The sequence below is a fragment of the Ranitomeya imitator genome, chromosome 1, assembly GCF_032444005.1.
Source record: "Ranitomeya imitator isolate aRanImi1 chromosome 1, aRanImi1.pri, whole genome shotgun sequence".
Lineage (NCBI taxonomy): Eukaryota > Metazoa > Chordata > Amphibia > Anura > Dendrobatidae > Ranitomeya > Ranitomeya imitator.
This window is the reverse complement of record NC_091282.1, coordinates 380,950,477-380,968,252: the sequence shown is the minus strand read 5'-3', so window position 1 is coordinate 380,968,252 and position 17,776 is coordinate 380,950,477. Positions and strand designations below refer to the sequence as shown.

Sequence of the window (17,776 nt, the reverse complement as noted above, 5' to 3'; positions counted from 1 at the left end):
CGTACTACCACGTTCCGATCCACCCTCGCTCTCAAAAGTACCTACGGTTCACTCTAAAGATAAACAAGTGCTACTACTTCCAATTTTGCTCCCTTCCTTTCAGTCTTGCTTTGGCACCTCGGGTCTTCACAAAGCTGGTCGCCGAGATTGTGTCTACCTGAGGCAGAGGGACGTAGTCATAGTCCCATATTTGGACGATTTTCTGCTGATATCCAGTTCAGAGACCAAACTAGAAGAGCAGCTCGGTCTGGTGATTTCTAGATTGGAAAGTCTGGGTTGGATCCTAAACCAAGAGAAATTAGACCTACTATCAGGAACCAGGAAGAAGTTTCTAGGAGTTATTCTGATTCCAAGCAAAGAATCTCGCTGTTGCTAGAGAAGCAGAAAGCGGTAAAAGACAAGATCCAGGAACTCCTTCGGAATCAAGTTTCCATAGGAACGACAATGAAGGCCTTGGGAATGTTAACGGCTTGCATATCGTGCATCCGATGGTGTCAGTTCCACAAGTATTCGGCTCCATGGAACTTTTCCACCTTTTCCCACATATCATGCTTCAAACATAAAGATACCAAATGTAAATTTTTGGTGAAGAATCAACAACAAGCAGAACACAATTGTGAAGTTGAACAAAATGTATTGGTTATTTTAAATTTTCTTGGAAATTCAAAAACTGTAAAGTGGGGTGTGCAATATTATTCGGCCCCTTTACTTCCAGTGCAGCAAACTCAGAGATTAAGGCCCACAATAAGGAAATCTGGTCCTCAATGGCCTGTGCAAGACCCCTTATGAGTCATTCGAGAGTATTAACACTGAAAAACGCATGATCAGGACAGTCTTTTTAGTGGCCATCACTTCAGCTAAGACTGGGAGAAATTCAGGCTCTTTCAGTACAGAACCCATATATTCAGATCTTTGACAACCGTATAGTTCTAAGACTTAACCCCACTTTTTTTTTACCTAAAGTATTCTATTCTCGTAATTTAAATCAGGAGATACTTCCCTCTTTCTGACAGCACCAAAAAAGGCCGAAAGAAACACGGGTATTACATACCTGGTAATGTGTTTTTTCATGAGACATGACGGCACCACGAGAGAGGGGATCCGCCCATCAAGGACAGGAAACCTTCAAGATAAAAGGGGCGGCTCCTCTCTCCACATCAGTTGTTTTACAGAGTACGAGAGGAACTCCGCTGGTTAGTGTACACATAAATAATACATCCTATACGGTTCTATTCACCGATACCCCCGGGAGTGTATAATACAAATAATGCTAATAATGCACCCAACTAATGACGTGATCAAAAGGGTGGGAATATAAGGGTGCCGTCATGTCTCATGAAAAAACACATTACCAGGTATGTAATACCCGTGTTTTTCCATCATACATGACGGCACCACGAGAGAGTTACAGAGATTTGTATTCTCTTCTAGGGAGGGATCACTGCTTGTAACACTCTTCTCCCAAAAGTGAGATCAGAGGTAGCAGATAGGTCTAGTCTATAATGTTTAAAAAATGTAGACGGAGAGGACCAAGTGGCCGCCTTACAGATTTGGTCGATGGTAGCATCTGCTCTCTCTGCCCACGACGTCGCTATGGCCCTCGTAGAGTGGGCTTTCAGACCCTGTGGAACAACCCTGCCTGCACTACTATATGCTAGAATAATGGCCTCTCTCACCCATCTAGCTATAGTCTGTTTTGAGGCTTTAAGGCCCTTCCTTGACCCCTGGAACGAAACAAATAAAGCCCTCTGCTTCCTCCAGGATTTTGTACTCTCTAGATACTGTAGGATACATCTCCTAACGTCTAGGCAATGTGGTCTCTCCTCTTTTTTGTTACTAGGGTTGGGACAAAAAGAGGGTAGGGTTATATCCTGAGCCCTATGGAATCTCGATACCACTTTGGGGAGATACGCCGGATCTAATTTTAATACAACCCTATCGTCCATGACTTGTGTGTAAGGGGGGTCAGCTGACAACGCGTGTAAATCCCCCACCCTACGGGCCGACGTAAGTGCCACTAACAAAGCTGTTTTTAATGTTAGTATTTTATCAGAAGTTGTATTTAACGGCTCAAAGGGGCTTTCCGTCAGGGCAGTTAACACTAGATTTAGATTCCATGGTGGAGGAGTAGGAGACGGGACAGAGTCAGCTCTACTACAGGCTCGGATAAACCTCACCACCCACCTATTACTTGCCAGGTCACAGTTGAATAGGGCTGCTAAGGCTGAAATGTGTACTTTGAGGGTACTAACAGCTAACCCCAAATCTAAGCCCTTCTGAAGGAACTCCAGTATTGCCACTATCGGGACCTCCCCTTCCCGTATTGGCCCTGAGCTGGACAGGAATTTCTTCCATATCCTCCCATAGATCTTGGTCGTTACTGGTTTTCTGCTGCTGAGCAAGGTGGATATTAACCCAGCTGAGAACCCTTCTTTCTCTAGTAACGACCGCTCAAATGCCAGGCTGTCAAATGAAGCCCGGAGTTCTGCGGGTGGTTGAAGGGACCCTGAGTTAGAAGGTCCTGGTCTTCCGGGAGAACCCACGGGTCCGTCACTGACATCACTCTCAGCCAGTAAAACCACAGTCTTTTCGGCCAGAAGGGCGCTATCACGATCACTCTGGCCTTGTCTTCCCTGATCTTCCTCAGAACCACTGGGATTACACATATCGGTGGGAAGGCATACAGGAGTCCAGACGTCCATTCTATGCTGAAGGCGTCTACTGCCAAAGGCCTTTCTGCTGGGTTCAGGGAGCAGAACTTTTGGACTTTCTTGTTGACTTTTGAGGCAAAGAGGTCCACCCTGGGTTTTCCCCACATGTGCACTATCCGTTGAAAAACGGACTTTTTTTAGGGACCATTCCCCTTGCCTCAAGTGGTTCCTGCTTAAAAAGTCTGCCTTTATGCTGTCTACACCTCGGATATGCAGGGCCGATAATGACAGGAAGTGCTTTTCGGAAAGGAGACATGAGTCTTGTGGTTATGTGCATCAGTGCTCGAGAGCGGGTGCCTCCCTGATGGTTCACGTATGCGACCGCTGTTCGGTTGTCCGATAGGACTCTCACATGATGCCCTGCCAAGTGTGGAAGTAATCTCTCTAGCGCCCTTTCTATTGCTAGGAGCTCCCACTCGTTTGAGGATAGATCTTTCTCCTCTTGAGCCCAGGGGTCTTGGACCCATAGTGTGTCTGAGTGAGCTCCCCATCCCCATGGACTGGCGTCCGTTGTAATTATCATGGAGGCTGTGAATGTCCAGGGAACTCCTCTGGGGGATGACTCTATCTGTAACCACCATCTGAGAGATTGGAGCACAGAGAGTGGGAGAGTGATCTTCTGCTCTAACGGTCCCTGAAGTTCTCGGTCGTTCTGCAGCACACACCATTGCAGTTCTCTTGCATGGAACTGGGCCCATTTTACTGCCGGTATGCAGGAGGTTAGGGACCCCAACACCGACATGGCCCTTCTTAAAGTCATTTCCGGTTTTTTTAATGTGGCCATAATCATCTGTTTGATTTTCTCTTCTTTTTCTACTGGGAGGCGACACTCCTGTGCCACGGAGTCTACCGTTATCCCCAGGAAATTCTGGATCATTGCCGGCTCTAGCTTGGACTTCTTGAGATTTAGTTGCCATCCCAGTGTCTGAAGAGTGTCCATCACTATCCTGACCTGCTCCTGACAGTGAGAAAAGTTCTTTCCCACTATCAGGAAGTCGTCCAAGTAGGGAATTATTAGAGTGTCTTTTTCCCTGAGATGTGCTGTGACCTCTGCAATCAACTTCGTAAATACGCGTGGGGCGGTTGCTATCCCAAAGGGCAGAGCCCTGTACTGGAAGTGACGCAGCTGGGACCCCATCTGAACTGCCACTCTGAGGAACTGACGATCTTGTTGTCTGATTGGGACGTGATAATAAGCGTCCTTGAGGTCGAGGACGGACATGTAGCACTGGGGATAGAGAAGTTTCACCGCCGATTTTATGGTTTCCATCTTGAATGATGGTACTACAAGAAATTTGTTGAGGCCTTTTAGATTTATAATTGTCCTCCAAGAGTTGTCCGGTTTTTTTATGAAAAAAAGAGGGGAATAAAATCCTTCCCTCCTTTCGTCTATAGGAACTTCTTCCAAGACGTGCTTGTCTAGGAGTGATGTTACTTCCCCCTCCAGACTGTCTTGCTTCTCTTGGGAGGACTGTACCGGGGTCTGCATATACCTTCTTGGAGACCAGTGGTGAAATTTTAGTTTTAGGCCTGATCCTACGATCTGCCGGATCCATATGCTGGAGGAGATCCTCTCCCAGGCTGGAAGGAAGTGAGAGAGCCTCCCTCCCACCTGAGAAGGACCGTCACTGGGAGGGTTTTTTGGTGTCTCTGGGGGACTTGCCGAAATAGAAGCCCTTTCCTCCCGTGGGTCGCTTGTCCAGGTTGCTTCTGTCTCGGTCCCTGTACTGCTGTCTTCGGAATCTTTGGCCTCTCCGAAAGGAGCGACGAAAGGGCTGAAACGGCTGTCTTGGAAAGTTCTTTTTATCACCGGCCTTCTCCAGTACCTCATCTAATGCCGGTCCGAACAGGAAGTTTCCCTCACAAGGCAAAGAACAAAGCTTCATTTTCGCCTGAGTGTCCCCTGGCCAGCATTTAAGCCATACGGCACGGCGTCCAGTGTTAGCTAACGCTGCTGATTTTGCTGCCAGCCTAGCAGAGTCTGCTGATGCTTCAGCCAGAAACATAGCCGCTGCCCTCATAGTTGGAAGTTACTCTAGAATAGCTTCCCTGGGAGCTTTTTGCTCCACCTGTTCCTCCAGGTTGTCTATCCAGATCTTAAGGGATCTGGCGACACAAGTGGCCGCGATAGCTGGCCTTAGTGCTCCTGCTGAGGCTTCCCAAGCTGTCTTCAGGGAACTGTCCACCTTCCTGTCCAGAGGTTCTTTTAGAGAACCTAGGTCCTCGAACGGCAGGGAGGACTTCCTGGCCATTTTTTGAGACCGCCACATCGATTTTTGGGGCTCTGTCCCAAGATGAGGATGCTTCCTCTTCAAAGGGATACCTTCTTTTTAGGGAGGTAGTTATTTGAGACCTCTTTTCCGGCCTTTGCCATTACCTTTTGATTAGTTCTTCAATTTGATCGTAAACAGGGAATGATCTCCGTTTCTTCTTTTGTAGGCCACTGAACATGAGTTCTTGGGCTGTCTTTTTGGCCTTCTCCTCTACCAGCCCCATGGTAGAGCGAACAGCTTTAATAAGTTTATCTGTAGCCTCTGCTGGAAAGGTGTCTTCCTCCTCAGAGCTACTATCAGAACAGCGGGCCGTATCAGAATCCTGCTCTGACCCCGAGGAATCCCTTTGGGATGCTATAGAGGGGCTGGATCTGTCCCTAGATCTGGCATCTGTGTCAGGTGTCTGTAATGCTCTTACAGACTTAGAGACTTCGGACTGGATCAGAGATCTTAGGCTGTCCGTAAAGGAGGGTGTTTCCTCCGCCACAGTCTGGTTAATACAGTCCTGACACAGTCTTTTACCCCAAGATGACATTAAAGGCTTTTTACATAAGGGACATTCTCTATTTTTAGTCTTCGCCTTATACTTTTTGGGGACCTCCTATACTCCACCCCGCAATGTATGTAAGAAAAGAGGGGAGAGACGGAGATAAGAGAAAAGAAGAGACATTAGCGTACTGGACTTTCTCGTAGTTCACTCACCACTCGGACGTTTTCAAAGTACGGGTACCGGATCCGGAGGTTGGCTGGTTTTCTCCGTGTCTCCCAATGAGACTAGGGACCCCTCCTTGTTTCGCCGATCCGTCCGTATACTGTCCGAGCGGCTTTTGCTGCTGACATGGCGGGTCTGGCTCTTTTCGCTTGAGCGAGACTGCCTCTCCTGCACCTCTTGCTGTGGTATCAAATGCTCTGGCGAGAAACTCTCCATTATACACACCAGCACACAAGAGTAGTCACCTTCAACCTGCCTGGCTTTAGTGACACATGGCAGTACTTCTAGCTCGTTTAAATAGAGTCCTTTTTTTTTTTAAAGGAACCACCTGGTTGATCCTGCCTTACTGGTCGCTTCAGTGATCAGGTGTACCATCGCACCCGTCATGAATGGTTACCTGGCTGATCGTGCCTGCACCACTTCCGGTGCTCCTATATGCAATCAATCACCTGGTTGATCCTGCCATCGCTAGCGCAATGCCTGCACTGTAAAACCATGCCCAAGCGCGCACCTGGCAACCACATCCGGTGCGCGCTTTAATATCCACAATTTACCTGGTTGATCCTGCCTCTGAGCAGTGCGCGCGCACCCGGACCTTACTTCCGGTGCGCGTTTTAATATCCACCATTTACCTGGTTGATCCTGCCTCTATCAGAGCAGCGCGCGCGCACCCGGACCTCACTACCGGTGCGCGCCGCTGTACCGTGCTCCAGGCGCGCATCCGGTCACCACTTCCGGTGCGCGCCGCCTTTTTGGGTCCCCCCGGCGCCATGCTCCTGCACGAGGGTTCCCGCTGCCGCCGGCTTCAGCGCCTGTGCGCGCTTTACCTCCAGGCGCGCACCCGGCTCTGCTTGCGGTGCGCGCCGAAGAATCTGTCCCCCCCCTGCTGCGCACATACCTCCCCGGATACCTGGTGTCAGCTGGAGGGAGGCTTCCGGGAGTATCCACGCCACAACGTCAGGCAGCGCCTCTTCACTCACCAGACTCTACTTCAAACCTCTGCCTCAGGTACCGTCAAGGAGGGGGAAGGGGGAGACCTGCACTCGACAGGGAGGGCCACCAAACCTCCGAGGAGCTTACCTCGCCCGGGCACCAATGTGCCTCACGGGCTGCATGGCCACCTTTGGTCAACAGGGGGGCACCATAAAGTGACCCCCGTGGACAGGCAGGATTTCCACTCGACAGGGAGGGAACGCGCCTGCGGCCCCCGTGGAGTATCTTCACCCGGGCATTCGCCTCGCGGGCTGTGGCCATGCTTCGCTCAGGGGGGGCATGGTATACATTGACCCCCGAGGCGACTACGGGTACCTGGTGACGGGTGCAGCAGACAGCGTCCGCCCAAATCCACCCGACCCAGGCCCCGGCATCCTCTTCTGTCTTCAGACGACTTCCATCTTGAGGGTTCCCCGTCAAGGACAGGAAACCAACTGATGTGGAGAGAGGAGCCGCCCCTTTTATCTTGAAGGTTTCCTGTCCTTGATGGGCGGATCCCCTCTCTCATGGTGCCGTCATGTATGATGGAAAAAAATTCTTCCATTCTTTGGATGTTAGGCAGGCAGTTATTCACTACTTAGAGGCCACACGTGAGTGGAGACAGGACACCAATCTATTTATCCAATATGGGGCAAAAAGGCATCAAAACCTTCATTAGCTAGATGGATAACTACCATCTCCCTAGCATAGGAGGCTGAGAAATTGCCTATCCCTGAGAGTCTCATGGCCCATTCCACGGGCTGGGGCTTCAGTAGAACAGATTTGTAGTGCAGCTACATGGTCTACCTTGAAAACATTCTGTAGGCAATATAAGTTAGATACGTTGGTGGGCAGCCAGCTGGCCTTCGGTCGGAAAGTTCTGCAGGCAGTAGTCCCACCCTAGAGAGGTCTTACTTTCTTTGATATTCTCCATGATGCCGTCAGTAGAGATGTCCTGGAAAACAGGATTTAGACCTACTGGTAATAATGTTTTAGGTAGTCCATCCTGACAGCACTGGTAATTCCCCTCCTTAAATTTTGTATATGTGATTAACTTGTACAGAATTTCAATCAAGAATTGCATCCATCCTGATTTGGTACTTGCAAAATCAGTGCTTTGAGAGGTCTTTTAACCGCTTATTTCCTGTCCCTATAAGGACAGGACAACCTTCATGGCGCTGTCAGGATGAACTTCCTGGAAACCTTATTACTGGTAGGTCTAATCCCCATTTTTTGATACTTCCTTGTATTTAGTTTTGACAATACTTTGGCATAATCGTGTACTTTACATGCATTTTGTTGCATTTCTATAGATGAAAAGCAAAACGTATGCATCTTTCCTTGTCTTAATTCTATGGGAAATATCACAGCACTCAAGGGTACCTACATGAGGAATCAACGTTGTCGAATTCAGAAACGCACTCAAAGTTATTTTACAATTATCCTGTTTGCTAGGATTATAAAATACTTATTTTTGTGTAGCAAACACAAAGTCATCATGGGAACTTAAACGTGAGCACACTACCATAAGGTGTGTCTGACCAAGTTAAAGAGATTTGCTACAACCAGGCACAATTTGTGTCCAGAATCTCAGCTGCTACTGTTCCTGTACAGGAGTTAGGTAGGACAGTGTTAGGAATGTAGAAAAAAATAAATAAAATAGATATCTCTCTCACTGCTGAAGCAGAGAATCCATCCAGAACACTTACGGGTTCAACCTGCTGAGACTCAGCCTCGTGAGATTTTGTTGAGCCAATAAGGGAGGATATCCTGGACTGATTCTGTACTTTCTTTTAGCAGTACTTTCCTAGTACATTTTAGGAAGACATTTAAGGAAATTAGCACCACTTTTGCCTAATCCCCCCCCCCATTATCCCAATGAATGCAAGTACGCAAGGACAGGGTCCTCTCCCCTCTGTACTTGTCTGTCATTGTAAATTTGTTTAAAGTAAATGATATCTAGAACCCCTTTCTCATGTACAGCACCATGGTATTAATGAAGAAATATAAACAATTTTGCTTGAGAAAAGTGAATCAGATAGTGGATCATGCTGACATTACACATCTGCAGATAGATTTGTTCAGCTTTTATAATTTGGCAGATCACCACCATACACTTCAGATTAAAAAGCTGTCGACACAAAATGGTTGTTAGAAACAGTCTTTAATACTAATCTTTTATAACGTTTCTCCTTATGGAGAGTGACATACCAGCTGGCTTGTCAAGGTAAGGAGGCTTATTCGCCGTGCAATGCTCCTCTGTTAAATTAAATATGCAAATTGCCTCGAGAAAAAAAAAAAAAAAAACTTGCTCTATAGCGCCACCTGTTGGAAGTAGCAATCCCTACAAGTCACAATCAACCCCTCAACGAGTCGTGCAATATGACTTAAGATAAAAGCCAAATCAGTATCTCAATTCACAGACACGGTGTTTCGGGCTGTTGGCCCTCGTCAGTGTGAAGCATGAGAACTGATTTGGCTAGATGAAAGGCTCTGAACTGGGATCGCTACTTCCAACAGGTGGCGCTATAGAGTTTAAGTCCTCTTTTGCTCAAAAATGGTAGTTACCTGCCGATAACGGTATTTCTCTGATCCCATGATGGCACCACGGAGAGAGAGGGGTCCGCCCCCAGGGACAGGAAACCTACAGATGAAAAAGGGCGTACCTCTCTCCCACATCAGTTGGATTACAGAGCCTTATACAGAACTTCAGCTGCAACTCAATATTTGCACAAATTAAACTTAACCTATTTAACTTAACAGAGGCACCGTGACTAAAATTAATTACTAGTACATTATCAAGTGCACACCGGTGTGTGAAAAGGGAGGGAATATACGGGTGCCATCATGGGATCAGAGAAATACCGTTATCGGCAGGTAACTACCATTTTCTCTATCCCCATGATGGCACCACGGAGAGATTTGAATAGATAGAGCTATTAGGGAGGGACCACTGCCTCTAGAACCCTTCGCCCAAAGGTAGGATCAGAGGAGGTCAAGTCTAAGCGGTAATGCTTGAAAAATGTAGACTGGGAAGACCAAGTGGCCGCTCTACATATCTGTTGTATTGAAGCGCCAGCTCTCTCTGCCCAGGATGATGCCACTGCTCTGGTCGAATGAGCTTTTATGTTCTCTGGGATGGCTGTCCCACAGGATGAGTAGGATAGGGCGATGGCGTCTCTTATCCATCTTGCTAACGTGGCTTTCGATGCTTTTTGTCCTTTGCGTGGACCCTGGAAGCAGACAAACAGAGCCCTATCCTTCCTGCACTCCCTAGTGGCTGATAGATATTGGACCAGACATCTTTTTACGTCTAGGGTATGCAATGTTTTTCCCCCCTCATTTTTAGGGTTGGGACAAAAGGAGGGTAAAGAAATTTCTTGCGTTCTGTGAAACTGACGCTATTTTAGGGAGATAAGCCGGGTCAGTTTTTAGAATGACTGTCATCAAGTATCTGAGTAAAGGGCGGGCATGAAGATAACGCTTGTATATCGCTGACACGACGAGCTGAGGTTAGGGCCACTAGGAGTGTGGTTTTTAGAGAGAAGATCTTTAAAGGAATTTCTGTCAGGGGCTCAAAGGGAGGTTTGGTTAGAGTGTTTAGTATGAGGTTTAGATCCCACGGGGGAGAGTTGTGGAGGGGAATGGGTCTGGACCTAGATGAGGCTTTAATAAAATCGCATGACCCAACGATTTCTGGCCAGATCATAATTATACAGTGCTGCCAAGGCTGCTACCTGAACCTTTAGGGTGCTTGTAGCCAAACCTCTTTCCAGACCTTTCTGTAAAAATTCAAGGACTTTCCCCCAGACGGGTCTGCCCCTGATACTGACATGAATGTTTTCCACACTTTCCCATATATTCTAGTGGTTACGGGTTTTCTACTCTGTAATAGAGTGGACACCAAGTTAGGAGAGAACCCTTTGTCCCTTAGCAACCTCCTTTCAAAAGCCACGCTGTCATGTGTAAATTTTTTACATTGGGGTGAAATACTGGACCCTGGGACAGAAGTTTCGGCGTGTCTGGTAGAACCCATGGACTTGATATGGACATTTTTCTTAGCCAAGAAAACCATATTCTGCGGGGCCAGAATGGCGCTATTAGTATCACTGTAGACCCCTCCTCCCAAATTTTCCTCAGCACTAAGGGGATGAGTGACATTGGAGGGAACGCATAGGCAAGGTGATAGTTCCAAGGAATTGTCAATGCGTCTAGAGCTACAGGGTTCCCCCGGGGATCGATTTAGCAGAATGTTTTTACTTTGCGGTTTTGACTGTTCGCAAATAGGTCTATTACTGGTAGGCCCCAGAGATTCACGATTTGATCGAAGACTGATTGGTTTAGCTCCCACTCTTCCTGCTTTAAGCATGTTCTGCTCAGGAAGTCTGCAGTTTGGTTTTTGGAGCCTTTTAAGTGGAGAAATGTCAAGGACTTTAGACTGTGTTCCGCTATGTGGAAGATGGATTGGGTTACCTCCATCAGAGCTCGACACCTGGTCCACAAAGAATCTTCAGGTACGTCGCTGTAGGTTCCCCGTCAGGGACAGGAAACCAACTGATGTGGGAGAGAGGTACGCCCTTTTTCATCTGTAGGTTTCCTGTCCCTGGGGCGGACCCCTCTCTCCGTGGTGCCATCATGGGGATAGAGAAAGAGGCAATTTGCATATTTAATTTTATAGTCACTTCATTTGAAACTGCCTTCCTGGTCTCCCTATATTCAGTTTTACTTTGTGATGTTCTGGTAAAAACCTTGGCATGCACTGGGAATTCTCAAACAGAACATCAGAAAGATGGCCCTGCAGTGGCATCCTGCAGCTTTGATCACCTCCTTCACAGGGTGCTGCATTCACTTACCAAGTCTTCCTGCCTCCTGAGGATCTGTTCCATTTGCAGGGAGAAGCAGTGTGATAGTGGTGCAGTCACTTCTCCCTGCAAGTGATTTGAGCTACCCCTCGATTTCCCTTTGCAGGCAGTGTTGAGTGAAGCTTTGGCCCATGATTGCAGGACCATGCACCTTAAGAGGGGGTATTCCCATGTCAAGGATTATATCCCAGTATGTAGCATGGGTAATACCAGCAGATTCATCCAATTAGAAAGTGATTATAGTTCTTCCAATTTGCCAGGATGCTTACCCCATCTGCAGGGCTTTGCATTAGCTTATCTGTTTGCAAGTTAGGTATCCATAGTTACAACCACCAAGAGTTGTCATAACCATTGATTTCTAAGCTACTGCAACACCCTGCACATGGGGTATGCAACAAAGCAAATCAGAACTACTATATATTTGTAATTGGAGTTATGTGCTGCTAATATACCTACTACATACTGGGATGTTATTCTGGAGACTGGAATACCCTTTGTCCTTTTGAGAATCCTCAGTGACATATATAATAAAATTCCTGTATAAGGTCAAGAGCAATACATTTTTAGTCAAGCATGAGCAAGATTTCTAGAAGACATTGACAATCCCTTACTCTACCACAGTAGCTTGAAATGGTCACTAAATCAAGCGCGGTCAATGTGACCTTTGCATACAGACCAGCGACTTCTAACAAAAGTTTCAGTCTAAACTGCTTCATTGAATTGGAGATGGGCTCCAGGTACCACCATGGCCAAATGTAGGATTTCACAGTTCGGTACAGTACTGCTTTACATAAAGTTAGCCATTCTATGCAGTTCTTGGGAACATTAGTTTATACCTGGACTTCAGCTACAAGTAACATGCACTATAGTGTTAAGGGTCCTTTTATCTTTGGTGGGCTCCATTAGCACTTGAGCTAGATAATGACAGCTGGGGGTGGGGGTCCTGACTCCAGAAAACCTACTACTTCCAAGGCATTAGACTGATGTACAGCACTCTGCTAGGAGAGGGGACACACGTGGAAGGAGCACATGTCAAGTTCACAGGACTACATTCCACAGTATTACTTCCAATTCCAGGCCACAGCCACCATATTGCAGTAAGACCAGCCTTGTGGTGTTAGAATAAACAAGTTTATTTTACAATATAAAAACATCAAAATAAAAAACATTTAGACAGTACTAAGACAACGCAGCTTTGTGGTGATGTTTCCCAGCATATAGTTGTGATCCTGCAGCATATCCACAACTTTTAAAACTCAAATTTAAAAAATATTAGAACATGTGTCCAGTGTCTGAAGTCTTTGTAAAACTACATTAGAGGATAGCTAGCAGATGTCGCAACTCCGCAGTGATTTCCTCGGTCTTTGGCAATATAAACGTAACCATTGTCACCCCACTTCTCACTCCAGCTATGGGGAAAATGGAAACAGAAGGTTACACATGTCCAGGTAGATCAACTCATGTCAATAAAGTTAGTCTGGATTTTCACTTACCTGTTTTTAATTATCCAATATTTCTTTCCATCAACATCTTCTCCTTGAAACCCATAGCCAACAGCAAGTACACCATGATCAAGATCTGTGCTGCTGCACGCTGGATCGTAGTATATACCTAGAGGTATTGACAGTAAAGAGACAGTGTATTAAGACTCCATTAAAGTTCTAAATTAGACATGCAAACAGCAGTGAGACTTCTGCCCCATGAAGGCCTTGCCACACAAGGTGCCGTTTTCTGGCCCAGACAATCCTTTTCTTAATCAAAACTTACACGAATATACGTTTTAATCCATATTCATCACTTTGATGTAATCTGTACCAGAATTATGCCTTACAAGTCTCACCCCAATGTACAACTTACCACTCTGATAGAACTGAAATGATTGGTGTCCAGCATCAATTGCAACAGACACAGGGCCAACTGAAGCGATGGCCTTCATCAAATCCTTCTCACTGCCAGATGTGATATCGGTAAAGCCAGTGTCGTTTGCAGCACTGTTATCAGGATTGTATTGACAGTCTTGGTCATCCTGTGGTGATCAGAAATGGTCAGATCATGCAAATTGTAAAGAAAGCCATATTCAGCATGGAAGATTTAGACTAGACTTACCTTGCCAAGGTATGGGTAAGACTCTTCAGAATCAATGCCCTTGTTGTCCAAGACATACTGGAAGGCTTGATCCATGAGACCTCCATTGCAACCCTGATTGCCTTCTGGTCTAGAGCAGTCAACGAGGTTTTGCTCACTTAGGGACACCAGCTTCTTAGTCTTTCTAAAGAGTTGTCCTTCCAGAGCTCCTGTGGCACTGAAGGCCCAGCATGACCCACACTGACCCTAAAATTAAAAAAAAAAAAAAAGCTAAAATTATGTATTTATACACAAGAGCAGGGGTTGGGAGTTGCACTCCCATCAAGAGGAATTGGATGAGATATCCTAAAGGAAGGACAGTATTCAACTTCTGAAGAAATTCTGCTTGCAGTGTCAAAACCACTCATTCTGTAGTTCCCTTACATAAACACGTACCTGATCTTTGACTGGTGTTACATATCCTTCTTTACGCCAGTCAACACTCTTGGGGGGTTCAAAGTTGTTTGGTGACATAAAAGTGGACCCAGTTTTCCTGGCAGGCTTGTGTTTGTAGCCATTCATTACTTGTCTGAATTCTTCTGTAGTCTAAAAACAAAGAGGCCAAGTTAAGACATGAACATTGTATACAGAGGTTGTGCACACTTACCGTACCATGGGCAGAGGGAGACTGGCACATGTAATAGAGAGGACCCATGCAAGAGATGCTAGTGACCTTCCACATGAAAACCTTCTCACCAACTCCTGGCAACAAATATAGCACGCACATGTACAATGAAGACCCCCCTGACATGCTTACCATATCACCAAAGTTATTCATGCCGAGCCTGTGAGTGTGCTTTCCCATTGCAGCTTCCATATTGTGCATTTCAATCATTTTCAGGTTTTTCTCCCATAACATTCGCCTCCAGCCAGCTTCTTGCTGTAAAGTAGAGACATGGTTATTACCAAACTTATGGAGAAAAAAAAAAAAATTATATCTTAAGGTTTGTGATTAATGTTTAAGTACCACCACAGATTTGCTCTGGGTCAGATGAACCCTCATCTTTGCAGTCACAGGCTTGCATTGTTAGCACGCCATCAAGGCTCCAAACGAGGCATCATAGATTAAAGTTAGAGAGTCCATCCACACAAGCCTGAGGTGATATGGATAGTCCAAATGGATGTCATGTAACCCAGCAGAGGACCGAAGCGACGTAGGAAAACCAAGGAAAACCGATCGGCAAGTTTTATAATGCAGCTATACTACATTAAGAGACGTTCAGGTGAAAGACTAAATATAATGTTTCAATATCAAGTAGAGCAAGGACAACCTCTAAATGCTAAATATTCACAGTTCCTAACAAGCTATTTACCACTTTCAGACATCAGAGCCACTTGTGCCAATACAGGTATATCTAGCTGCTGCTTAGCACACGGCTCTGTATGGATTGTTTTTAGACTACCGTTGATTCCATGGTGCTATACATGAGAACTCACCGGGGGTATATTTTACACCAGATTGTGGGCTGCACGTGCTAGTTGTGGACTTTACCCTTTGCAAACTCATTTGAATCCATGGTTAATCCATTAGAAGGTCTCGACTTAGGGGGAGGGAGGAGGAACCATATACAATTGCCTACTGTCAAGAACCCACTTTTGAGTGCACCGTCACTGGTGCGTGTGATGTAAACTTCTCGATCAGAGTCCATCAGTGGCCACAACACTTAAAGTATTCACAAGAACATTGGGGACACTGCTCAGCAGTTCCAGTTCAGGAGGACAGTAATTGGACTTTACTCAGCACGTTGGTGACAGTTGAAAAGGGTTGTCCAGTAGCAGACACTTAAACAATGGGGAAAAAAAAAAAAAAAAATTGGCATGTGACCCCCAAGGATCATCCACGTTACCATCACCAGGAACTTACAGCAGTTGGCACAGACATAAAAACCAGGTTTCGAACCCATAACTTGTCAGTAAGTGATCTGTAACTTACAGCTAGTGGTTGGAAATCCTGAGCAACTTACCGTTCTATAGGATTTGGAGTAAAAAGTCAGAAACTGCTGCCAATGCTGATCCAACGCTGGGTCTGTTGTGGGAGCGGCAAGAACAGTAGCCAAACAAAGCCCGATGGCAAGTATGTATAGTGTCATGGTTGCTGGAAGAGTGAGGAAAAAGGGTTAAGACACATGGCAAACGTAATACTGATGAGAACAAGTGCTACCAAAACACATTAGCTACCCTGTGTGGCCGTACCCAGGGGAGCAGCAGCAGAACGCAGGCTGGCAGGATAAGGACACTACATACAGTCATCCCATAGGAGACACTACAGCCTCCAGCTGCACACCGGTGGATTCAGGCAGGAGGGTCCCATCACCACCATGCAGTCAAGGGCAGCACCTGAGCCCACCATATAAACATTACAATTGTGAAGAGAGGGTCCGGTGCCATTTGTAGGTAGTCGAGGAGGCTCCAGAGTCAGTTACTAGTGGACCACTGGCATTCCCATACTAGTGCACACTATGTACAGTCATCCCATGAGAAAACCCACTATAGCGCTACATACAGCCATCCCACGAGACGCAACCTATACCGCACATAGTGTACAGTGTACAGTCATCCATGAGAAACCCCACTATAGCGCTACATACAGCCATCCCACGAGACGCAACCTATACCGCACATAGTGTACAGTCATCCATGAGAAACCCCACTATAGCGCTACATACAGCCATCCCACGAGACAACCTACACCGCACATAGTGTACAGTCATCCATGAGAAACCCCGCTATAGCGCTACATACAGCCATTCCACGAGACGCAACCTATACCGCACAGTGTACAGTCATCCATGAGAAACCCCGCTATAGCGCTACATACAGCCATCCCACGAGACGCAACCTATACCGCACATAGCGTACAGTCATCCATGAGAAAACCCACTATAGCGCTACATACAGCCATCCCACGAGACAACCTACACCGCATATAGTGTACAGTCATCCATGAGAAACCCCACTATAGCGCTACATACAGCCATCCCACGAGACAACCTATACCGCACATAGCGTACAGTCATCCCATGAGAAAACCCACTATAGCGCTACATACAGCCATCCCACGAGACAACCTACACCGCATATAGTGTACAGTCATCCATGAGAAACCCCACTATAGCGCTACATACAGCCATCCCACGAGACAACCTACACCGCATATAGTGTACAGTCTAACCATAAGAAACCCCGCTATAGCGCTACACACAGCCATCCCACAGGAGAGTGAGCACACCCCACTATACTGCACATAGTGTACAGCCATCCCATGAGACACCCCGCTATAGCGCACACTACACACAGCTGACCCATGTAATATAGTGAGCAGGCTAGAGGGGAAGCAGCGCCATTCCCAGCCCCCCAGCCCTGCCCCCACCACTAGGTGCCGAGATGGGACAGGAGCCTCTACACAGCTGGATAGCGAGCGCTGACTCATCCTGGGAGCAGGAGGGGGCAATGGAGGACAGTGAAGGGCAGCACACAGCACCGGGTCACTGTAGGAAGGGGGGAGAGCCGGCAATAAGGGACGGTACACAGCTATAGAGCGACCGGCGAGCGCAGAACACACCGGGCCGCCAACACAACACGTTCCAGGCATTCCACGGCCCCTGCCCCTCCTCCACATCACTATCTGACCAACGTACCTTCTGCTGGATGAGTCGCTGGAACTGCAGGCATTGCCCGGCGCCAGGGCTCTTATATAACGTGTTGTAGTCCCGCCCCCCCATGACGATTCCCGAAACAGGATTGGCCCATCCTCTGCCCTCGGGGCTCATGTGACTGGCGAGCGCGTGACTTGTAGTGTTGTTGTGGTGATGAGGGGGAGGGGCCATGCACCCGCTGGGTCGGTGATACTGTACAGCGCTATCATGGGGCTGCCGGTGACTGTGCCCCCCGCTCCTGTACAGTGGGGTCTGGGTCACGGAAACGTGACGGTGTGAGGAGAATAACTATTATCTGGGCAAAGTGCCTCTGAGGGCACGGTTATATACATTATATACACTATATATATATATATATATACCTGTAGTCTAAAAGCACTGAACTAACATAATATATACCCACCACAAATAGGCCGTATACTGAACGATAAATATATACAGTGGGGAAATAAGTATTTGATACACT

General features: G+C 46.9%; 1 protein-coding gene across 1 annotated transcript; it reads right to left on the bottom strand.

Annotated features, from left to right (window-relative positions):
* Positions 1–12,639: 12,639 nt before the first annotated feature.
* On the bottom strand, positions 12,640–17,410 carry CTSL (cathepsin L). The gene is made up of 8 exons (XM_069761990.1): positions 17,293–17,410; positions 15,619–15,749; positions 14,412–14,534; positions 14,051–14,200; positions 13,637–13,861; positions 13,388–13,556; positions 13,024–13,141; positions 12,640–12,939 (listed from the first exon to the last, which is right to left on the bottom strand). Exons 1-8 carry the CDS (start codon positions 17,324–17,326, stop codon positions 12,840–12,842), a joined length of 1,050 nt encoding a protein of 349 aa, XP_069618091.1. The 5' UTR covers positions 17,327–17,410; the 3' UTR covers positions 12,640–12,839.
* Between the last annotated feature and the right edge of the window lie 366 nt (positions 17,411–17,776).